The 25,664-nt window shown below is 44.7% G+C and overlaps 1 protein-coding gene across 1 annotated transcript in view; it reads left to right on the top strand.

Annotated features, from left to right (window-relative positions):
• Positions 1–25,664, top strand: part of ak5 (adenylate kinase 5) — an 82,696-nt gene that overhangs the window by 33,754 nt on the left and 23,278 nt on the right. Inside the window, exons 7-8 of the mRNA XM_072688372.1 lie at positions 11,675–11,765; positions 23,833–23,909. Of these exons, the coding sequence (XP_072544473.1) occupies positions 11,675–11,765; positions 23,833–23,909 (168 nt within the window). The remainder of the gene's footprint in view (positions 1–11,674; positions 11,766–23,832; positions 23,910–25,664) is intronic.

Here is a 25,664-nt window from a genome sequence, read left to right as displayed (position 1 = left end):
CATTTGATGGAAACACAAGCACAAGCTCTTCTCCAGTGATGTGTGGCCTTTTTTGTCTTCATCTTTCATCACTCTAGACTCTCTATCCGTTTTTCTGAAGATCTTCTGTTCTCCTCATTCTTACATTAAAAATGTGTTTTGTTTGTTTGTTTGTTTGGCGTAATCAGGAAGGCTTTGATGCAGATCTCATTTCAGCCGACCGTCACTCTTCTCACTAAAGGCAAAGCAAGTGATGAAACTTGATCACCGCTTATTCACACGCTATGAATATATTACACATCACTGGTAGGTGCAGGCTTTCTCCACTCCAGATGCCGTCGCTGCAAATTCGAAAGCCGTGCGGCCCATAGTAACACTGTAGAGTGATAGCTTTGCCGCTGGGGCATCTGTGAACCTGGGATGTGGAGATGAGATGAATCGAGGAGAATTAAACAACAAAAACTGAGCCACGGAGGTCAAGCTTCATTCCCCAGCTGCATTAGCTGGTAATCCCCGGGCCTGCAAATTAGGGTGTGTTCATTATTGACGAGCTTAAAAGTCACTGATCCCTGTCCACAGTTAAAATGCAGATTAAGTGCCCCCTCCGGACGTTCACCTAGCGTGCAAGCAAGGTTCATTTCTAAATAAAAAAGAGTAGCTCACGTGGTCAATAACCCATCAAGAGGTTAATGCCCACTGAGACATGTGAAGTAAAGTGTGGGCAGATTATCAGACAGTCAGTAAAGTACTGAGTTTATTTATTGTAGTTATAAGAAAGGGTGCGTATTAGCCGATTAGTGCTGTGATTAGAGATGTCCCGATCCGATCCAGAGACTCTGCACTGTTAATGAACCAATGTTTACATGTAAACCAGTCATTAATACTCAATACTGTGTATTTGAGAATCAATACAGTACTGCAAAACATAAAATCGCAATACTTTGATATGTATCGATATATATTTTCTTAATTCCATTCGCAAATTCTTTTCAAGGTGCTCTGCATCGACTGCTGGGACTTCTGCTTCTACCAGAGTCCCAGTCAGTCAAACCGCTGCTTTGAGAGGAAGATCTTTGTAGAGTGAAAAATCCACTCACTCGGGTTGCAGCATGCACTCATGGACCTGGAGCCCTGGTTTGTTTATCTGGAGCCAGACCAGCCAGCTATTTTCACATGCAAAGCAAATCGCATTTCAAGTGTATGCGGACAGGAGAGAATGACTTTTGCAGGACATCGGCATGCCAGGCTATTAACCTAGTGTCAGTCAGACCTGTCAGAGCCCCTCCCCTCGCTGGAGAATATCATTTCATTTGCTGTCAATTGAAAAGCTGCAGAGAAAAATAGAACAGGTGGGGAGCGAGAAACGCGAGCGAGAAGAGGGGTGATGGAGGGGGTGAAAGTGCCGTGTTTTCACTTTGGCAGCAGCTTTGTTGTCGTTGGAAGCAGCAAGGACTAAGGCTGGGTTGGCGGATGGCGGTGGGAATTATCAAATGCTGCAGTATTTTGCCTGTTAAGGATAACTGAAACGGGCCGCACGGCAAAATATGCTATGAATTCTCAAACCGGACGTTTTTTTAGAACATAAAGGGATAGGAACTAGGACACCACATCATGTTCCTGTGGGTTAAACCAAATCACTGCATAACAACTGTTACTATCAAGCTGCTTAGAATCAAAAGAGTTCTCTCTTTAATTAAGCTAGTCTGGCTCCTCAGGGCCCCCAGTGTAAATGTCCAAAGCATGCCTTATGGAGATCTTCCCAAAGTCTAATAAATGCCCTGCTCTCCGCTCACCTCTCCATGTCGAACAGGTGGTCCTAAAAGTGGGCCAGGTTTACACCAGCATTCCCCTGACCAATCACATGGCTAACATGACTCTGCCCTATTGTCGAACCGGCAGGGCAGGGATTCTATATATGGGCTGGTAACTCGGTTCCAGATATCAGAACTGTGAAGGATCCGTGAATTCACAACATTCTCAGCTTCCCCATCTCAAGGCTGTCTACGTTTCCATGGTAACTTGGATTTTTTTTGTTGGCGGCTGCTAAAGGGCTGTCAGTCACGCATTGTTATTGGAATATTAAGACCACGCCCAGACCATTCTCAGCGAAGTGTATTTTAGTGATTTTTGAAGGAGTGTTTATCACATTTCTGCTTTGTTTTCCATGTAAACTTTACTGAACACTCAAGTTCAGGGCTTTAAAGCTACAGATCTGATCAGATGTATTGATATCCGATATCCTGACAGATTGGATGTTGTTTTCTATGAATTTAAAAGTCAACAGCAGCGTCAGGTTTGAAAACATCCATGCTGCGGACCTCACCGTCAGCTGAACACGGGCACCAGAGTGAACAAAAACCTAATTAACAACTACATTTACGGTTTAATTGGTAATATGAGATCATGCGACTGACTAATGGGCCTTGAAATGAGCGAGAGATCTTTTTTTTTTTTTTATATTATTGACAGTACTGATGAAGTCATACTCATAATTTACAACTTTAAACTAGTGGGAGTGACCTGTTGGCACAAGACGCATATGGCTGCACCTTTCAGCAGAAAAATTCATTTACATTATAATGTGTGTCTCTTACTCTAGACGCTGACGTATGTCGGATAAGAAATCGTTCAGGTTGTAAGATTGTAGTGTTGAATAGCAGAGTGATCTCCTTATCTGGTCTCCTATCTGGGCGAATAGCAGAGTGGTCTCCTTACTGACTTGTGTTTAGTGGAGTCTAAACTTAGAGGATCTTTATTTTTTTAGTCTATTCAAACTAGCCGAGGTTTTTCTTGGGTAAATAGCAAAGCACTTTTGTGAGTCGCTCTGGATAAGAGTGTCTGCTAAATGCCGTAAATGTAGATTTTTCATTTCTGCAGTTCTGTAAGTCACAAAAGGTTCGGGCAGCCATGGTCAAATTGCCTGTTGCTGTGAAAACCTGAAAAAGTGAGTTTTAGATTAAAGGCTTTTTGATTGATTTTTTTTTTATTTCCAGAAGACATGAATGGTAAAAAGGGGTGGGACCAGCAACATGAAAAGACCTGCCACCCATAGAGGAAAGCCTGAACCTCGCAACAGCCAGGAGACCAGTGTCAGAAGACCTTAGTGTGCGTGACGGAGCCTAAGGCAGTAAAAGGGCAGGTAGATATGTTAGTGCAAGGCCATACAATGCCTTAAAGGTCACCAGTAGAATTTGAAAACGGGTGCGTTCTGTGATTGGTAGCCGGTGTGGGCGGTGATATGGGCAGATTTCGCTTTTTGGCCCATTCTGCTATTCTTGCAAAAGGCTTCAATGGATTCCTGGACTGTCTTGCTGCAAAACCGTGCTGTTTTGAGGTCTGTCCACAGGTTTTTGACACGGGCTCAAAGCATGATGGGTCCACCCCTGTGCTTAAAAGTTTGAGAGGTGTTTTTGGTTTTTCAGGAAATTCTGCAGCCTTGCCTCCACGCATATCTTATAAAAAATTCCCAAATTTGAACTTGAATTTGAACCACTTGTATCACTTGTATCCAAAATGCATTAAGTGTGTTTAGATGTTCCTTTGAAAACGTCTTGGTCTTCTGGACCTCCACAGTTCCTGTTGACTGCCGTCTCCTAATTACATTCCAAACTGAGAAAAAATGCTTTGCAATCTTCTAATAGTCTTTTCATACGTGAGCATCAGTTATTTTAGTGTTCAGAGTCCCAGCAGCTGCTCAGAGGAGCTCATGGCTGCTGATTGCTAATTAAGCTGGTCTTCCTAATTCCTAACGAGCCAATTAGCTCTGAGAGGTTTGCATCCACATTCCATCCTCACGTTTATGCTTGTTTATTGAAGATCAGGTCATCTTCTGCTCAGAGGGCTGTGGCATCACCCTGGATCAAACCCACGATTTCCCATTGATCGAGCCGGCTGTGAGTATATAAGCCATGATTCGCCCATTTAAAGCTAAAAACCAGACTTAAGAAGCCCATACAAAAGCTGGGTCAAGTATACTCTTTGTCCGTTGTTTAAGTCCAGCTATCTCTGGATGGTTGAGGTTTTTGTGATAAGCTCTCAGGTCCAAGCATGTGGCCGTTTTGCCTAATGAGGACTATTTCTCATATCCGACAGCGGAGCAGCTGAACGCTCCGGCGTAATGAATGAGGGTTTCCCTGAGCTGCAGTTAAACTGATGCAATTTCTTTCCCCGAGGCAAAAAGTAGGCCTCACCAGTCGACGACGTAGCTGCACGAATTCAATTCGTCCTGCATCCTGAATTTATTGCTCAGCGTCTGCGGGTTGCACCAGGCAGTACAATTTTAGGAGAATGGCAGCTTGTGATTTGTTCCTATTTCGGGTGTTATTGGGCGAAAAGGACTGAAAGGCTTGTTGCAGAGCCTGAAAATCAAGCAGAAAATATGTTCCGTGTTGACTTTCTGCCTCATGAATTTGAAAAGGAAAATCAGAATATGTAACATAATGCGCTGGGATGAACAATCTGCATAGTTCTGTTGTAAACAACGCGATGCTGCCGAAGAGGTCGTTTTGATGAGCAACAAATAACTGATGCATATCAGTGCGTCGTCTGAGAGATGCCGTGACGCATGGCTGGACTGTCGTCATCAGGCGTTCATGAAATTTTATTTTTTTTGTATCAGATTTGACATGATTACTTTGCTAACTTTCTGGTTCAATCATTTGAGTCTCTTTGGTTACTGTGCTTTGGAGACTGGTAGGAAGGACAAGGAAGGAAGGAAGGAAGGTGAACAGGCTCCCACTGATGATCATGGAGGCCCCACTTCACAACTCACAGGATCTGCCACTAACGTTAGTCTAGAAGTTCCAGATACAGCAGTGCGTCGAAAAGTCTTCATGGGCACGAGGGGAGGTCACGCAGTCTTAGCCAGGTTGTTTACATGTTATGGCTGATTAATGTAAATTAATATGACTAATGGCCCAGTCATTCAGTAATGAGATTTATGATGTCAACCTCAATATGATTTGAAATCCATCAGATATTGGCGTCAGAACGAGGCAGAATTCTCATGAAATGATTAAATCGATTGGATGTCATTATCATGTATTAATGCTGAAACAGCTTCCATTTCAATTAATTAAAATCTCTCCCTCGTTATCTGATTTTCAGAGAGCGAGTCCTAATTGACGTGGGAGGTGAAGCACATAATGGCAGTGATGAAAGACGGTGATTTAAATGTGGGCGATGCCGAACCTCTGAGAAAAAGGATAATATTTACTAGGTTGAATGTGTTTGCAGTGAGGGCTGTATTGAGCATTACAGCGTATTACATCTCCATTAGAAACCATTATAGGGAATCTCCTGGGAATCAGGGAATCTGCCTGGACGTGTTTGATTATATAGATCGTAGTCCTCATTCTGCACCTGGACCCGTTTTTTTTTCAGGACGGTTAGCTAGCTGTACCACAAAAGACACTTCATACCTCACTGAGAAGTCCAATCGTAGGCTGATATTGCAAAGACAACGATGTCACCCACTAACAAATTGTCCAGATACACAATTTTACATGTAATTTGTAACTATTGAGTTTATACACATATACAACTACAGAACAGATCAAGTCCTGGAATAACATCTACCATACAAGACCCATCATGCACTCTTCAGACTGGAGAAACACTCCTACCGCATAACGGTATGTCATATATGGCATATATGTGGTTATGGCAGATGTCATGAGCTGTCATGACCGATTATGTCCACTATTATAACAGCGTTATGTTACTTGTCATGATAGATATGTCAGCACATGGCACATGGCATGGTTACAACGTTTAAAAACGTTTAAAAAAAAAGAAAAGCAATTAGGGTCTCCGAACAGCTTTAGAGCTTCGGGGCCCTCAAAATATTCTAATGAATTAAAGATGCTCAATAATGCTTCTTAATTACATTTGCTTTGGAGGAGGCTTGGGGTGAGCTTGGTGCTCTCATTAAGAGCTACAGGTATAAAATCTGTGTACGTCACCTCTGGGAGGAAAGCAACGCGACCTCTTAACAAATCAGGCGGAAATTAAAAGGAAAGCCGCCTCAGTGCAATCCGGAGCCATCAATGCATATTTCTAATGAAGTGATAATTACGCCTCATGTGTGATGCCACCCATCCCCTGCGACCTTAAAGCAAAATTCCCACCTGGTAGAGGACATGCCATTAGCGCAATCTAAAGGAACAGTTTACCCCTTAAATGTTAGCCGTATAGTTCAAAGCATAATCAGCACCATGTTTCTGTTGTCAGGACTGATTCTTTTAAAGCTCCCTTCCTTACTTTTAAAGTTCTTAATAGCTTATCTGAGTTCTGACCTTCTCCAGGTCCCAAGTCTTAAATATAGGAGTTTGGATTATAGGCTTCCTTCTGATTCTATTCTCCAAAATATATATGTATATTTAAATATCTAAAAATATATATTAAGCGTGTTTAAGGTGATAGGAACTTCAGGCTCCTGCAGATGGCGCTGCACAAGCATGATCAGGGTGTAAATTCCATAAATTCCCTGTAGGCTGTAGGGATTTCTGCCACAGCTGGTAGACCCGTATGACCGTAAGCTCCCATACACCTGCATATTCAGCCACTACCTTCACACTGTGGTCTTTGGCCACGCCCAAATGCAATCCCTCCTTTTAGCCAATCATTAACTGCATCTGCACTGTTAACTGCACTGCACTGTACTGCACTATTCTCAAAGTCTGAGTCACATCTCACACACCCCCCCGCAGGTATTTGTAGCCCGATTATCCTCGTGCAGCGCCATCTGCAGGAGCCTGAATTTACTACCACCTTAAACACTTTGATAAACCTAATATAAACATAACCAGGGGTTGCCCCAACACCAGGCCAAGGAGCACTGAAACAAGTACCAGTACGCTAGACCGAATCCAGAAACGCGTAACAGAGGACACATGGGTGGGAACACTGATAACAAGGCGGGGCTTTGGCGTAGATCTGGGATGATCCAAGGAAGCAGAGACACATGAGACTAGGAATGACTTGAGGGAAAATGTAAACAAGGAGGAAAATTAAACAAAGGAAGGTGGAGGACCAAAGCCTCCTTTGTTTTTTTGGGATGTTTTCGCACAAGAACGAGGCCAGGGTTGCATTCTGCTGTGGAACACCGAGTACCACTTTAGCACTTCTGCTGCTGCTGCTGCTGCTGCTGTTGTTGTTTTTAATGACAGAATCGTGCTCTTAAGTTTCATTTGCAGTCTTTTACAAGTCAGACTCTCTGACACTTAACTAGGACACGTCTTTGGAAACCTGGCAGGTTTTTTTTTTAGTATGTCGTAGGTTTTTTTGTTTTTTGTCAACTCCTCTCTGCTCATACCAAGCAGAACAGTCCTGGGAGTATCTGAGAATTCGGCTGTGACTCAGTGTCGGTCTCGCTAAGCTGTGAGGCTGGCTCTGATCTGCTATTTTTTTTCTTTCTTTTTTTTTTTCTTTTAACCAAGGCTCTGGCAAAAACTCTGAGCTTCACGCTGGGCCAAGAAGGAGGATGCTGTGTGTCCCAAAATGCCATGTGGGGAGCTCGGCTTATTTCGGTTGTTAATTAGAAGTATTTAACAAGCTGCCGTAAACGGGCCGGGGTCTTTAAACTGCGGCAGTTCCACTTCCTCTAACCTCCGGCCCAGGAGGGGAAGAACGGTTTACTGTGAAAGAAGCTTCAGAAGAGATATTTAAGACTTTCTTTGATCGGATCTTGTTTGCGTTGCCATGGTGATGCTGTAGCCGTGATTACCTGAGGTAGAGAATCGATAATAATAATAATAACAAATAGAAAACTCGATCTGCTTTATATTATTCTTCTGTTTGACAGTTTGGGAGATACTGACACTGTTTCAACTCCTGATTGTTGGGTCTGATGTGCGATTCTGGCTGTTTGATTGGATGTACGTTTTTTTTCTCTGTAGGATTGAAAAGGGTGCAAAAGTTTGTGCAGTCTACTTATGTCGCCATGCTGCTCATTCACTAGTAACAAGCAAACCAAACACATCACATAAGCCACTCAGCAGTGCAGTCTCAACCACATGAGGCACCATGGAACCCACCTGCCCAGCACATACCTTGAAGTGGGAACCATGTAAGCTATGCAGTCATTCTGTGCTTCCTTCAGGAAACACACTTTTCTAGTTAACCCATGTTATTGTACAGTGAGGACCAGACAAAATGGGACCAGGTGAGCTCAAATAAATTACGCAATGTGAGTTCAAAGTGATTTACCTGCCAAGTTTTTCATTTTTTAAGTGGAGCTATTAAAAAAAACTGAATTTTGGTAGGAGGAACCTGTCTGAGGCCCCTCCTCCTTTCAATCGAACGTCCTATAAATTCCATCTGTCTTCCATGTCCATGTTCCCTTTAGCTCAGTCATATTTCTCAAAGACTAATGGCTGTAGAAAACATGCACAGCCCAACAGAAGTCTTTCAAAAGTAAAGCCACCACAGATCTAGCTCCTCTGCTGGCAGGTTGCAGTATGACGTGGAGCTCCGCCCATCCCCATATGTTTCAGTGTCAAAACGGCGGTCAGACAGTGTCCAATTCCAGCAGTTAGTCTTCTCTGTGCTACGATTGGCCCAGTTTCTAAACCCTTAGTCTGCTCTAGCTTGAGAATGAAGTGATTGACGGCCTTGGCTAGAGGAGACAATCTGCAGGACACTCTGTACAAAGCTCTTTGGAGGTTTTCAGAAAGTCTGATGTTGGCATACAATGGCCAATGGGCTCTAATGACGTGCTGGACTCTCCCTGGTCTCTGGTAGCAAATTTGACAACGTGGCGGACCACGTCGTCCATGTTTTTCTACAGTCTTCATCTCAGACCTAGCTCCACTTATCAAGGCGAAGCAGAAGCCACTTGGACTCTGGGTTCTCAAAGTCCCCTTCTCTTACAGTGGCCTCCTACCTGATGGCTGATGGCATGGTCTGAACTCAGGAACGCAGGTCTTGTCAAGTCTCGGAATATCACGCACATGAAATTCACCGAATCAACAGCTAAATTAGACGCTTTGAACTGCTTCTGCTGATGCAGCCCCAGCTTAGTCAAAGGCAGTTCAGAGGACCGAGCCAAAGCCCTGTGATGATTAGACCCGCTCTAAACCTTTTAATGGACACAGGAGGTTTTTACACACACACACACACACACAAACTTGTTTGTTTTGCTTTGATTGAAGCTCCCCGTTCATTCCAGGAAAGCAGATCAATTTAATTACGAATCTCAGGGGCTAAGGTTCCGCAGCCCTCTACCGTCACCACGGGGGACGTGATGTCAGGCCCAGGAAAAGCTTGGCTCTTTTTAATGAGTACCAAACTGACCCCCTTAATGGAAACATTACTCTGCACCCTGCTCTATTCCCAACAGATGCTGCTGTAACTCTCCACCGAGTCTCCTCAACTGGATTAATTGGGTAACGGTGCCAATACAGCGCACTCGCCTCTGCGTCTTCTCCGCAACAGATGCAGGAATAAACGGGATCCTCTACGCCAGCTGGAATTGCGCTTACAGTGGTCAGTTTGTCTTGGGAATAATGATCATGCTGGAGCCGAAAATGTCAGTCCCAGTAATGAGGATAACACATTGCGGTCGTGCTGCTACAGGCTGTGATCGTGGTAGGCCTGGCAACACATTTAAAAACTCATCAGTGACCGCTAATGTGATGAGGTTAAAGACCGTAGCAGTAATTTTAACCACAGTGATTCTTTACTGTTGGATTCTGCAAACATCTCTGATTGGCCAGGAGGCTCACAGCACACAGTTCAACATTCAGGCATTGTTCAGAGGCTCGTGTATTTCAGACCTGACCATGAATGTGACCGATTTAAAGGTCTGGTAGTAAAGCTGGCTGGAGAAAACTGTTGAAATCAGTGTAGCTCTGCCCATCCCTGTATGTTTCCATAAAGAACATACAGTCTTTCTATCCCCAGTGTCTCCAAATTCTCCAAGTTTTCCCTGTGCTAATATTGGACCATCAGGAATCACTTTTTAACAACTTACCGGAACCTTAACAAACTGGGAATCCGGGGAGAAATCCGCTCTGCTTCTGCGCTGTAAGCTCAATGAAGCCGGTCTGAGACACGTGAGCTTGGTCTGAGGGGAGGGGGCTGATCTACCAAATGAGTAAATGAGTCTGGCTCCGACTCTGGTCTCTGCTGCACTTTGACTATGGTTGTAAATTTGACAACATGCCGTCCAGTTTTGCCTTCTTTTCTATAGAACGGAACGGAAATACAGTGACTATGTTTGATATAAAATATATGAACATTCAAGCATTTATTACTGTAAATTTCAGCCATCTGTCTTATAGACGGATAGCTGTGTGCACTTATTGTGCATTAGCTGTAATAGTAGACTACTGGCAACTTCCACATCAAGGACTATCAAGGCCATCATTGCTGACAACCTAGCCTGGGTGCTGGACTTCATGAGCATTCTTCCATGAGTATCCATTACCTATAGTTATATAGCTGTTAAATATGATAATCAGACATAACTGTCTAGTACTCGAGGCCAAAGCATCTTTAAAAGTTCATCTTTGGTCCCCAGACCCCCATTGCTGGATCCCATAGCAGGCCCGAGTAGCAGCTTGGCAGCCTCCTGAGGTTTGAGGGACACTCCCACGCATTGCATGCTCTGCTGTGGCTCCTTTTAGTCTGTTGTCATGGAAACAGTGGAGAGGTTTGCGGGGGGGGGGCTGTTCCTGTGCCTCCCCATATCTTGAGGTTTTTTTTTTGTCTTTTATTTCCAGCAGGTACAGTATGATGGGCTCGGATGACAACAACCTCGCGTAGCGCTTTGTTAAAGGCTTTCCGATCTGCGGTTGGAGTGCTGGCAATTATCAGCAAGCCCCGTGGGCAGTCCGTCCTCTTTTCAAGTAGTGAGCGAAGGGGGGTGAATGAAATTACCCCAGCAATGGAAGCGTGTCCTCATTCATAAATCTCTTTGCCTCTTTGCCTTTATCTCCAACTATGCTCTGCTGCTTTCGCATAAGTTCCGTCAGCCGTAAATTGATCTCTACTCGAACATCAGAAGCGTCCTTCTGGAAATCGATCAGTGTTTTCCATCGCCGGTCAGCTTGATCGGCCGATTGGCGATACCGATCGAGGGCATGGGCATTAACCTTTCCAGGCAAACCTGGTGGTCTCTCAAGATCAAAACTCCAATCACCAGCTGATGGAGCGAACAGGGCTGCTTATCTAGTGCTGAAAACTCCATCACTCTGGAGATGATTCCTTAAGCTTTCCTCCTGCTGCTGCTGTATCTTCGCTTGTGTTTAGTGTGGTTAGTGGTGTTTGTCGAACTGCAGCGCCCTGTGACTGAGGAGCCTCACGCAGAGCTACTGTAATCCTTAAATCACGAATATGATCTGATCACCATCACAGTTTGGTTCTCAGATTCTTACACTTGCCCATTTTTCACCTTCAAGAACTGACTCACTGTTCACTCGCTACCTAATATGTAGATATACCCTTTGACTGGAGCCTCTGTAGATGAAGATAATCAGTGTTATTCACTTCCTAATGGTCCTAATGTTATGGCTGACTGGTGTATTTTGTTACGTACAGCTCTGATACTGTTTAGATTCTGCACTTTCGGAGAGACCGAGACGTAATTGCTACATGCTTTTATTGCAGGCAGCAGTAACTTTGACTTTCTGCAGTTTATGTGGGACTTTAGCACCTGATCCTGAAGCACGTTCTACCTCTCTTTTCTGCACAGCTGGATGCCGACCGAGACGAGGAGGAAGTTTTCTATGACATCAGCATGACGGTTGACAACAAGCTGTTCCCCACCAAAGAGCCCGTTGCAGGTAAGAGCACTGTCGCCAACGCAGCTCGAGAAATATCTTAAGGCTGGTTCGTTATAAACATTTCACTGGAGTCACTGTACGTGGGCAAGAAGTGAAGCCCAGCTGTCGGAGGACAGCGCAGGCCACCGAGGACGTGATGACCTAAGCAGCTATTCCATCGTTTATTTCTGGCAACTGGCCGTCTGGTCGTTCGTGGCAACTGCTGTGAATATTTTCTGTGTACTTAGCAAGCGCATATTTTGCATCTCCCACTTTAATCAAGCTAAATATAATCTTCTGTTATGAACATCGGAGTGTTTATCAGATGTTCCATGAAAAAAAAAACAACTTGAAAAACATAAGAGTTTGAGCTAAAAACCGTGCTGATAGAAATCGGATAGAAATTTTCTCAGTGATGTCACAGAGCCCTTTTTCCAGCGCTTTCTGCTCAGTGAGGCCATTTTTGGCTCCTTCATTAATTAAATGGAAGATGTTTTGGTGCAAGTCAGATCTTGCTGAAATAAATGGAGCCTTGATGGAGTTTTCGAAAGTCTGATGGATTATTTGGCTCTGTCCTGTGGTGGCCTACGTTGCGTAAAATAGCTTATCATCAATTTGGTAATTGCTATGTTGACTTTTTGGAAGATCGCCACATTCACGAGGTTCAGCAGCGTCATTCCCAGAGCGGTGAGGGTTCATCCAGGAACTTGTCTTCCCCCAGTATTTACTGCCGTCAGCAGAGAGAGAGCTAAAGAGGAGCTGAATGAATGCTGTGGTGCTTTGAGAAGTAGCTGTGTGATAACACTGGCTTTAATGCCTCACATCCAGCCGTGTTTACTGCTCCAACCTTCAGGAGCACCGCGTGGAGAGGAGCAACGGCAGCCTGAGCCCATCTGCCTGCTGAAGGCTGAAGGCTAAAGGCTGAAGGACACAGCCAGCTCATAATTTCTAGATGCACAACTCTGCCATTAGAATTTCAAATCCAGACTAACTAGAGTTCAGCCCGGGTCCTGCCAGTTCACACGATGCTCAGTTAACGGTTGCTTAAATATGATCTTGAGCCAGGGCTCTCAAGTGGTGCAACCTTCTAGGTTCTGACGTAACAGAGTTGGCAGTTAGCACTCAAGTGTGTTGAGCTCCACTGATGTTGCGTTAGTGGCAGTTGAGCTTCACATGTCTAGGAGGAAGCATGTGCTGGAGTTTACCTTCCCAGGACTGGTACTGGAGCTGTAGCTGTGATAGGAGGAGAACTAGCTAGCATGACTAAATTGTTGGAAAAACTGAGTAAATTTAAATCAGTGCTGCCAAAATATTACATACAATTTGTTGAGAAAATCTTAAGGCAACACAAGGCACTAAGATTTTTTATTTTGTTAAAATTATTTTGTTCAGGATGTAAAGAACTTTGTGTTGAGATTCAATATAAATAAAATTTCATATGAATTTATAGAAATAAAATGGTTGAAAGCAATCTAAATTAATATAAACAAAAAAGTGTAATAAAAATTCTAAGGCAGAATGATATGTTGTTGGATTTTTGCATCACCGAGCTTCACTCCTAAAAGTATAAGATCCTTGAGGAACTTTTGGAGGTTCTTCAGATTTAAACTGTGGAGGAACGCCACGTCCAAAATCTACCAGCCACGTTGTTTAATACCAAAATAGCTTTTTCTTGTAACACAGAGAATCTTGAGATATAGAGCCTGAGAATCAGATATAGAAGGTCATGTGATTTAAACAACAAAAAAACACGTAGCCACGTCTACCCTGACTTTCACATGAGAAAATAGTCTGAATTTAAACACATTTCCACTGTAGGTCAGATTCAGTCCTGTAGAGGGTACTTTTAGATGGAGATCTTAAATAAAGCTCTTCTATAAAAAATGGCTGAAAAACAGAGGAACTGTGTCTTTGAGAAAGATTTCAGACCATATTAATACAGAACTATTACAGCAGCAGCAGCAGTTGGGGGTTCAACACCTTGCTCAGGGGCACTTCAGTCATGTCCTGTCGGTTCAGGGGATCAAAGCAGCAACCTTTCGGTCTAACCTTCAGACCACGGCCCCCCCGCAGCTGAATTAACGCTAAATTAGTCATACTCAACTCTCAGCACCGAGATTTCCCGAATATCCGCAGCCTTTTTCTTTCGCTTTCTTATCGTCTGGCCGACGATTTTGACCGTGGATTAAAACCCCTGTGATATTGTTCTCAGTTGTACCGTTTAAAAATATCAGATGCTGCATCTTTATTAAACAGTGTTTCTACTTCTTTTAGAAAAACAGCTCTGAGTTTTGCTTTTCTTTGATGCAGCACGTCTCAAACACTCAGCATGACTCAGGCAGCGAACGTTGGTCATGAATATGTATTTGCTCATCAGCAACAGGAAGGTTTTAAGTCACCATGGTGACTTTATGAATAGGACTTCTTTTAACATGGAGTTTCAGAATTCTGGCCTGTTGTGCCCATTTACGAAAATATTGGTATTGAATGTTTTGGAAGGATAGAACCGGACTCTAGGAAATTTTCTGGGGGATTGAGCTCCCAGAAATATCCTCAAAGCAGCTCGAGGCACATCCAGCACAGCTCAACAGATGCTTTAGACAGATAACGGAATAGGCTCAAACACTTCTGATCATTTCTCGGGCGCTGAGTCAGCGCTGGTGTGTGTTGGTGTGCAGAAGGATTTGGTGTTATGGGGGTGTATATGTGAACGTGGTGTGTAAGTGCACATCAGGATCGGGATGGAGTTTGTGTTGTGCTTGATTGACTGTGGCTGTGTATTTGTGTAGGAATATGTATGTACTGCATCCCATAACTTCATTTCCAGTCAAAACAACCATTACGGTACACACTTAAGTACTTAAGGTCTTTCAGCAGTTCTATCCAAAACTCTAGTTGGAAAAATGATTCAAAGAAACAGAGGAAATTGGATCCCTTGCAACCCTCTGCAGGACTGGCCTGATAGATCTCCAAACCCAACCACCTCCATCAGAGAAAAAAAAAACGTCTCTTACAGCTTTCATCTTTGAGAGAGTGGATTTAATCAAGCCTCACTTTCACGTCAGATCTGATGTTGTGTCCATCCTTCCACTGTGAGAAGACGACTGACCCGGCACTGCAGGTCTGAAAGCATCTGGAGATGATCCAGAAGTTCTTGCTGAAGCTGCTGCTGGTCTTAGAACAACAGACTGAACACCCCAGACACCTCAGTCTAGACCTCAGCATCATTAAATGTGTTTGGGAGGATGCTCTGAACTTCTAAGAAGAACTTTAGGGGGTTGGAAAGGGGGTTTCAGAACACTACCACCACCGTGTTTAACAGATGGGAAAAGTGAAAGTGCGTCTCCTGAAAGAGTGGAAGCTGTAATCGAGGTAAAGGAGGATGAACCGAACGCTCAAGCATCTGATGTTAGACTTCGTGTTTTTGCACAGGACTGTATGTATGTGTGCGAATCACAGTGTAGATTGGATGTGATGTTGTGTGTGTATGTGTGTGTGTGTGTGTGTGTGAATGTGGCATATCTCTGTGTGTGTGCCTGCTGGACCGCGTGCTGACAGGAGCAGAGCAGAAGCTGAAACAGCGGTGGGCTGCACACTTCCTCCCTTCTGCAGGGCAGCGTGACGCATCAGAGCGAGGTCAGGTCAGCTCTAAGCCTCAGCTTTAATCACGCAGACGTTAGTCCATATCATTCCCTCAGTCTCCACGGCTCCACAGCCTCTCTCCTCTCGCTTTAGAGAGGTTCTGATTTCACAGATGATAAAGCTAGAAATTCCTGTCTCCAAATGGGCTGTAATTGGAGGAATGGCTGCATTAGACCAATCTGTAGACCTCAGAGCAACCTGTCCATGTATGATAACAGAAAAAACACCGACCCTGTTTACTGAAATATGACCGTAGAAGTACAGCAGAAGCGGTTTGTTGATGTAGGGTTTTTCCTCAGATCATCGTCAAAGCCCATGGCAGTGGTCAGAGAACAGGCAGACTGGGTAATGGTGACCTATCCAGAATGCAGATGCAGAATACAGGGCAGGAGAAGGTCAAACCAGAGAGGTAATGAAGGCTGGGCAAGGAAGCAAGGAAGCACTGGTCCTGAATCACACTGTGATATGCAATATAGACAAGCATAGCTACACACAGATGGTGACAGCGATGAAAACAGGGCACAAGACCTGGATAAAGACATGACATCAATCAGCCAACACCAATTTGTTTTCTTTAAAAGCTACTAAAAGCTTTAAAAGGAGCTATGTTGAAGTGAAGTACTTCAGTCAAGCATGTAAAAGCAGGCTATCATGCAAACTACTCACACGCTCTACCACCCCACAGAAAGAAAAAAACACTCATCACCAACACCAGAGTGTGTGCTCAGAACGGACGAGGTGGTGATGTGGAACAGCCGCAGTCAGGGGAAGGTCTCACAACAAACAAGGTGGTGATGTGGACCAGTCATAGCCATGAGGAGGTCTTGCAACAAATGAGGTAGTGATGAAATGGACCAGCCATAGCCAGCAGGAGGTCTGGCAAAAGACTGGGTGGTGATGTGGACCAGTGATGGCCATGAGGAGGTCTCAGAACAAGCGAAGTGGTGATGTGGACCAGTCATAGCCATGAGGAGGTCTGGCAACAAACAGGGTAGTGATGTGGATCCAACACAGTCAGGGGGAGGTCTCAGAACAAGCGAGGTGGTGATGTGGACCAATTATAGTTAGGGGGAGGTCTCAGAACAAGCGAGGTGGTGATGTGGACCAATTATAGTTAGGGGGAGGTCTCAGAACAAGCGAGGTGGTGATGTGGACCAATTATAGTTAGGGGAAGGTCTCAGATCAAACAAGGTGGTGATGTGGACCAATTATAGTTAGGGGGAGGTCTCAGATCAAACAAGGTGGTGATGTGGACCAATTATAGTTAGGGGGAGGTCTCAGATCAAACAAGGTGGTGATGTGGACCAATTACAGTTAGGGGGAGGTCTCAGATCAAACAAGGTGGTGATGTGGACCAATTATAGTTAGGGGGAGGTCTCAGATCAAACAAGGTGGTGATGTGGACCAATTATAGTTAGGGGGAGGTCTCAGATCAAACAAGGTGGTGATGTGGACCAATTATAGTTAGGGGGAGGTCTCAGAACAAGCGAGGTGGTGATGTGGACCAATTATAGTTAGGGGAAGGTCTCAGAACAAGCGAGGTGGTGATGTGGACCAATTATAGTTAGGGGGAGGTCTCAGAACAAGCGAGGTGGTGATGTGGACCAATTATAGTCAGGGGGAGGTCTCAGATCAAACAAGGTGGTGATGTGGACCAATTATAGTTAGGGGGAGGTCTCAGATCAAACAAGGTGGTGATGTGGACCAATTATAGTTAGGGGGAGGTCTCAGATCAAACAAGGTGGTGATGTGGACCAATTATAGTTAGGGGGAGGTCTCAGATCAAACAAGGTGGTGATGTGGACCAATTATAGTTAGGGGGAGGTCTCAGATCAAACAAGGTGGTGATGTGGACCAATTATAGTTAGGGGGAGGTCTCAGATCAAACAAGGTGGTGATGTGGATCAATTATAGTTAGGGGGAGGTCTCAGATCAAACAAGGTGGTGATGTGGACCAATTATAGTTAGGGGGAGGTCTCACATTAAACAAGGTGGTGATATGGACCAATTATAGTTAGGGGGAGGTCTCAAATCAAACAAGGTGGTGATGTGGACCAATTATAGTTAGGGGGAGGTCTCAGAACAAGCGAGGTGGTGATGTGGACCAATTATAGTTAGGGGAAGGTCTCAGAACAAGCGAGGTGGTGATGTGGACCAATTATAGTTAGGGGGAGATCTCAGATCAAACAAGGTGGTGATGTGGACCAATTATAGTCAGGGGGAGGTCTCAGATCAAACAAGGTGGTGATGTGGACCAATTATAGTTAGGGGAAGGTCTCAGAACAAGCGAGGTGGTGATGTGGACCAATTATAGTTAGGGGAAGGTCTCAGATCAAACAAGGTGGTGATGTGGACCAATTATAGTTAGGGGGAGGTCTCAGATCAAACAAGGTGGTGATGTGGACCAATTACAGTTAGGGGGAGGTCTCAGATCAAACAAGGTGGTGATGTGGACCAATTATAGTTAGGGGGAGGTCTCAGATCAAACAAGGTGGTGATGTGGACCAATTATAGTTAGGGGGAGGTCTCAGATCAAACAAGGTGGTGATGTGGACCAATTATAGTTAGGGGGAGGTCTCAGATCAAACAAGGTGGTGATGTGGACCAATTATAGTTAGGGGGAGGTCTCAAATCAAACAAGGTGGTGATGTGGACCAATTATAGTTAGGGGGAGGTCTCAGATCAAACAAGGTGGTGATGTGGACCAATTATAGTTAGGGGGAGGTCTCAGATCAAACAAGGTGGTGATGTGGACCAATTATAGTTAGGGGGAGGTCTCGAAATCAGTGCATCTTGTGTTATTGGCTGTAATCTTGCTGCCAAATCCGAGCAGAATAGTCGGATGTTGTTGTGAACAGTATTTAGCAGAACTTTGCATCTCAGAAGAATGTCAAACAAATTGACCACATTGTTTCAGCGCTGCATATTTATTCATCAGTAATGACTTCTGTTCCACATGCTTGCCTGAATGACTGCGGAGGCTGAAATCTGGGGCATCTTCTCATCAATATTTCAGCACATGAGAGACAGATATGAGGCCATCCAGCGACAGCCTTTGGCTTTATGAAGTGGGCTTGTAGTGTCAGTCAAGTAGAGCACAAGTTAATTAAACATCACCTCCCTCCTCCGTCTGTCTCTTAACTCCAGGATAATGAATCCATTCTCCTTCCCTCGTCTGCAGTGCAGTGATTAGGTTCCGATAAACTTTCAGCCAGCATGTCCTCATGTTGTACACAGAGTTTTCATGTATTCATACACATAAAAAAGCTCCTCCCTGCGGGTTTTAAGGTGGTAGTAACTTCAGGCTCCTGCAGACGGCGCTGCACGAGGATAATGTGACGGGACTCAGAGATTGAGAAGAGGTGGGACAGTGCAGTGAGCGTCTTGTTGGATGGGTGGAAAATGGGTCGCAAAGTAGATGCAGTTAATGATTGGCTTAAAGGTGTGACTGAATCTGCAGGTGTATGGGAGGTGTACGATCATACGGGTCTACCAGCAGTGGCAGAAATCCCAGCCTACAGGAAACTCTCCTCAAAATTGTGGACGAAACTGACAGACGGTGGGACTGCCGGAGTGTTTAGTGGCTTCAGGATGAAAATCACTTCGCTTTCAGACAAGAACTGCTTCTGGAAGTCAGCGCAAGTTCTTCACCACCAATTTCTGAAATAACACTCTGCAGGGAGCTGCAGACCATCATCATATGGAGCAGAGCGTCACCCAAGATGCCTTCACTCACTTCTGAGAATGAGGAGAATCTCCTGTAGACTGTAGTGATTTCTGCCACTGCTGGTAGACCTGTATGACCGTAAGCTTCCACACACCTGCAGATTCAGCCACTGTGGTCTTCAGCCACGCCCAAATACAGTCCCTCCTTTTAGCCAATCATTAACTGCATCTGCTTTGCGACCCATTTTCCACCCATCTAATGAGACCCTCTGTAACTGCACCACCTCTTCTCAATGTCCGAGTCCCGTCACATTCCCCCCGCAGGTATTTACAGCCTAATCATCTGCATGCAGCGCCATCTGCATGCAGATGAAATTACTGAAATTACTACACCCACGTCGACTCACTTTTTTACCTTACCCACTCAGACTGAATGAAGCACCCATTAAATAATAGTTCTTCCTTCCACAATCTTCCTCTCACAAGTTCTTCTTCTTCAGCAGGGCCGCACGGTCACTGCTAAATCAATTCCTTTGTCATGCAATTGAATTTCCTGAGGGATAAATCATCTCCCATTACTCCTCATGGTTTCATTCACGCAGCCATTTGCAAGCCACTGGCAGTGGAGCGCTGACTCGGAGTGCCATTCTTCAATCAAGAGTCAATAAAATCACTCAGCAGAGGCAGGCCTGGATAGAGAAGAGGGGGAAAAAAAGACACAAGGGCCGCAAGAGGCGTAGAGGAGAAGGGCAAGAATCATTTGATGGTCCACCACTTTTAGAGATTGCCTTCTCACGGATGCGTGGAGCACATTGGATTTCAGGGCAGTACTTTCAGTAGCAGATGAAGTGGCTGACATCGTCCCATCTCTCCTGTCACTTCAGATTTAGAGTAGGTACGGCTACAGCGCGGCAGACTATGACCACAGCGGCCGTGTTCGAAGCCGTCAGATCCTGGCGGTGCTTATTAGGTGGAACTGTTGCTGAGCTGTTGTTTCTCTCTGGAAAACAAAAGCAGCCTGAAAAGACTGTGTCTCGCCAACATCAGCGGTCAGGAGTCGGAATGTACAGATATACTATATAGACAGAAGTATTGGGACACCTGCTCATTCATTGTTTCTTCTGAAATCAGAGCTGATCCTGCGTTAGTTGGGGTAACTGTCTCTGCTGTCCAGGGAAGAAGGCTTTCTACTAAATACCAGACTTGCGGGAGACTATTGGGTGGAGCACCATCCATCATTCCAGAGAACGCAGTTCTTCCACTGCTCCACAGCGTTGTACCCATGGCATTAGGCAGCATGCTGCTAATAGGTTCATGTTGATCTGCTCCAGAGAGTTCTATTCTATTGGCAATACTTCTCTACAGGGACTAGAGACAAGCTGTGTGGGTGTTTCAGCAGTGGGTGCAGCTTTAAACAGCTGAAAGTGATCATTAGAAGGGGTGTCCACAAACATTTGGACATATAGTGTAGCTAAAAATCTATACAGTTGTTGGATATGAAGTTCTGTCATGACAGTTGACCTTCCAGTGAACTGAAAAATGTCACAGCGGTCATGTCTGTGGTTTAGTCTCATAGGTTCACAATGCTCTATAATGTCATGCTGAGGTACAAGGGACTGCACCATTTTTTTGGGGGTGGGGGGGCATTATTCTGTTCATTCATTGCTGTGGCATTATTCAGTTCATTGGAAGGTCAGCTGTCATGACAATACGTCATATCCAACAACTGTATAGTTTTTTAGTTACACTGCATGTCCAAATGTTTGTGGACACCCCTTCTAATGATCACTTTCAGCTGTTTTAAGCTGCACCCACTGCTGAAACACCCACACAGCTTGTTTAGTGTTGGGAGGGGTGGGGTGGGGTTAGGGGGGTGTGCTGTGGAGCTTTGATTCAGCAAAGGCTTAAAACTAGTAAGTTAAGCTGTTTCTGTGGTAAGGTGTTACACATGCTCACATGAATAGCCAATCATCTAATACATATTAATGACCCCCTCTCAGGACCGGCTTGTTGACCAAAATGGACCAAAACTCAAAGGTCAGCAACAAATGAACGATCTAGAAATGAAGCAGAGGAGTGGTGTTGGAAGTTCATCCCATGCTTTATGAATATGTGGCAGCGGTATAAAAAGTCAATAGTAATGGACCAAGCACTGAGCCTTGCTGGACACCATATTTCACTTTTACACTTTTAAGTGGATCAGTGGCGACTCTAGTTAGAGCTGCTGTGGTTCAGTCTAAATCCAGACTGGAAACCTTAATGAAGTGAAGTGCACTGTTACTGTAACCCTACTTTTCTATGATTTGGACAATTAACCCCTTAACGCAGCGAGGCTCATTACACACCGCGGTGTGTTACTCAGTAACTTAGGGGCTTCTGTACAAACTGGAGGGGCTGTTCTCTGGTAATAGAGAGAGAGATGTTTGCAATAACACTTTTGCAACCTCCCCTTAACTCCCCTTTATCCTTTGCGAACTCACTAGGACTTAATTTTAGGTCAGATTTAATGATGCATGTTTTTCAGTGATGTGATATATGCAAGGTAAGCAATGCTTCAGTTCATGCGTTCCTACTAATGCTTTTAATCATATATCCGAGCGAAGCCACAGAAGAACCACATTTGGTTTCATGAAGAACCTTGCTTGATTGAGTTTTAGTGCTTTATAAGGTTCCTCACACTCTCACACCTCTTACAAACCTGTTTTTATGGAACCACAAATGGTTTGTCTAGGAAATTATTCAATAGAACATTTGTAGCACCTTTATTTTTAGGAGCGTAGATAAGAGCCAGGTACTCTAAGGTACTCTAAGCAAGTCTAGTCTCTAGCTTAATTTAGGGGCGGCTGTAGAATCAGGAAGGTGACCGCAGCTTGTAGGCCACAGTACTGCTTCTGTGTGAGGAACATTCTGAAGCAATGGAAATCTTCTGCTGTCTTTCTCACCTCCGGATAAAAGGCAGTACAGACACCGCAGCAGACGCTGTCCACAAACCTACAGACCTCATCTTGACATTCCCTACAGGCCAAATATTGGCAGACATTAAACATTAAGGCTTTCTGGCTTTGTACTCGAGGGCTGTGTGTGTGTTTCTGTGTGTCTGTGTGTCAGTGTCACCTCTCAGCAGAGGTCAGTCTCTAGATACGGGAGCTCCTGTGCTCGCCTCGAAGGCTGCCAAAACTGTTGAGACGCATTACTCCCAGCTCTGACCTGGTCAGTGCAGTTCATACTGCGGACCTTCTGAGAGCTTTAATCCAAAGTTCAGGATCTCATCATTAAAATGATTTGTGCTTTTTCCATCTCCAAAGCTCTCTTTACACCAACCAAACAACCCCACAGCTCCTAAGATAGCAGTCGGCTTTAGAAAACTACAGAACGTGAACTGATGGGAATGGCGTTTATTCCAGTTCCAGGAAACGGACTTTGTTTTAACAAGATGTCGTTCTAAACGGGACGTGTTGCAGAAGAAATACGTGGAACTAGAGCAGATATCTTTCTGTTGCTTTGGCAGAGGTGTGATGTTGCTTGGGAGGTTGAACTGGGAACAGGGAACAGCATGATACCTTCAGCACCACCTCCTAAGCACCTCCTGTGTATACCTACATCCCGGACCCACTGTATCCCAACGGAAACACGAAAAACTGCAGTGGTCCTGAGACTTTTTTTTATCAGCACTTCACAATGATGCAAACCCTTTGTGCCCCGTTACCAAAATACAGCAGAGAATTTACATATTTCCACCCCGTGGAATACCGAGCATGTTTACTCCAACCTCAGTTCCACCGAACTTAGACTCTCGTCCCTAGAGTTGAACCACGACTTTTTCTTTAAAGGCAACATGATCATGATACATGTTCTGCATAATCACTGTACTGCATATTTACACAGCTATAAATCTCCAGCAGGCCCTAAAGGTCTTCTGACCAGACAGGAAGATTAATCTGCTGAGCAGCCGTAAGATGGATTCTGCAATAAACAGAAGCGTCCTGTCCGCTCCCGTCCAAGCAACGCTTCCAGGCCGGGTGGGTGGAGGGCACGTATTGATAAGACATGGCGGATATATAAGCAAGCTTCATTATACACTACAGAGGAGTGAATCGCTGACATACAGGAAGCCCTTATGATGTTTATGCTCTCTTACAAACCAGGGATCAAAGCCATCTAAGAGTGCCCCAGGGTTTCCTCTCGCAATTTGCTTGTACAAATCATAAGCAATTCTTTCACCGAGCACAATGGAGCTGTGGAAATGAGCAGGATGCAATTTTACAGCGGAGTAATTCATGTATTCTCCTTCACAACAAAGACAGGACACAGAGCGTTTCACTTGGCCATGGCGGACCACACCGAATGACTCACAGTAGAGATACCATGACACTGCAGGGGCAATATTAAGACCCACCGCTGTGGGATCGGCCCTCCTTCTTGAGGCATGGCGGTCGTTTTTCCTAGCAGCCACCAGGGGAGCGATCAGGCAACAAGGCAGGGGTTCAAAAATAGGCTCAAATGGCTCCGCAGGGTCCAACTATTTGGGTGTTGCACAACCACTGCGCTCCATAGATCGAGCCTTTGGATAAAAAGTCTCATCTGACATGATCGTTTGCTAGGTTCAGGTTCAGCAGGACCTTCTGATCACACTCGAGCGATATTGCAAATTGCGGCTAACAAAACGATCCACTTGTCCAGTTGTCTAGTTGTCGTTGTAGCTTTCTCCATTGTACCGTCCAAGGGTGTCTGCTGAAGTGCCGTTATAATAAATAATGCTGGTGCTCTTCTTTTCCTACAGGCCCCAGTGAGCTCGATCTGAGCCTGCTACCAGACAGCACCAGTTTGGCTGACGTCCCCTGCAAATTCGACGAGCAGGTATGCTAACCGACATCTGTACGGCTCTCTGGGTCTGTTCCGTCTATAAAAAAAAAAAATGCTTTTGGCCTGTTATCCTTTCTCATTACCTCCCTGCTCCACGATAATATGAGCTCTTTCTCCGCCGGCGCAGGGCGGCTCCATGGCTCTCTTGCAGGCGTTATTATAACGGCGCATTAGCAGCGTACAGCGGAGCGCTCGGGTCATCCCTTCTCCTTAATTAATCGCGAAACGATTGAAACATGTTAAAATGAAATCTTAAATGGGCTCTGAATGAGGCTCGCTCAGTTGCCATGTGGAAAGCGCGATGAGTCAGCCAGGGTGGCAGTGTCTCAGTGAGGTGGCCTTGCATTAGCAGATGGACGTTCCTCCAGCGAGCCGTTTTAACTAATGTCAGCTATAATCTTCAATTTGCTCAGGACTGCCTTATGTTATTGCAGTTTTATTTGTCACTGTCATGAGCTGTGTATGAAATGACTGGTCTCCTATAGCCTTCACAGTGGTGTGGGGATATTTTATCATTTTAACAGAGTGCATATTGTGTGCAAGTGAGCTAAAAGCCTTCCAGATTCAGTCCATCTCAACCTACAAAGTCGAGCTGGGAGAAGTCTGATATACTATATATGAAGAACAACATGGTATATAATAACAGCTTTATTGTTAATCCACTTCTAATCCATTATATAAACCCTTGGATGTGCCTTGACAAAAAAATATATGGACAAAAGTATTAGGACACCTGCTCAAATTATTATTTCTTCAGAAATCAAGGATGCTTTTGTTGGAGTAACAGTCCAGTCTCTACTGTCCAGGGAAGTTAGTGAGGTCAGAATGTTGGATGATTTATCATCTCCCAAAAGTACTGGATGGAGCTCCACCGTCCATCATTCCAGAGAACACAGTTCTCACACTGCTCCACAGCTCAATGCTGAGGGGCTTTATACCCCTCCCCAGCCCACATCTGGTCTGTCTGCTCCAGAGAGTCCTATTCTATTGGCAGTGCTAATCTGCAGGGCCTAGACAAGCTGTGTAACTGCATTCATACATGGACATACAGCCTGATTTAGCCGCTGAAACATGTCTGACCATCACAAGACCTCTAAACCCGTCCTGTGCTATCTGCAACAAGCAGATCCTCTAAGCTGTTAAGTGGGGGGAGTCTGAGTCAATGAGTGGTTTTAATGTTATGGCTGATCCGTATGTAGCACACCTTTCGTTTAAGGAACTTTGCCACCCTGTCACACTTCTCAAGGTCAGGCGAACGTGCTGCTGCGAAGAGCCGAGGTGTGATCTCCACTGTGAGAACTGCAGTCGTGACTAAGAACCATGAACCTTTGGGCAAAACCTGTTCCCTGTGTATTCACTATACAGAGAGGACATCCAGGCTCTGCTTTACACGAGGCTCACGTTCACCTTGATGGTTAAGATACAGTTCTTCTTCTCCTGAGGTCCACGTCCAGAAACAGTCATGTTTATATATGATCACTTTGTAATCTCCTTTTATTTAAGTCTGATTTAAGTAAGTGTTTTAAAGTGTTTATTTCCTCATATTAGAATAAACACTAATAATAACACTCCTACAGAACGTAGTGGTGGTTATCCTTCACTGTGTTCATCATTAGAACATCTCCAAAGTTCTCCTCTCTCATGGAGTCTAGTATTATTTAGAGTTCTCCTCAGATCAACACCTGGTTTGGTGGTAAATCAGGGCTTAATGATGGTAAATCAGGTGAGCTGCTGCTGCTGCTGCTGATG

Source organism: Salminus brasiliensis, chromosome 9, assembly GCF_030463535.1.
Source record: "Salminus brasiliensis chromosome 9, fSalBra1.hap2, whole genome shotgun sequence".
NCBI lineage: Eukaryota > Metazoa > Chordata > Actinopteri > Characiformes > Bryconidae > Salminus > Salminus brasiliensis.
The sequence above is the reverse complement of the archived record's forward strand: the minus strand, read 5'-3'. Positions and strand labels throughout refer to the sequence as shown.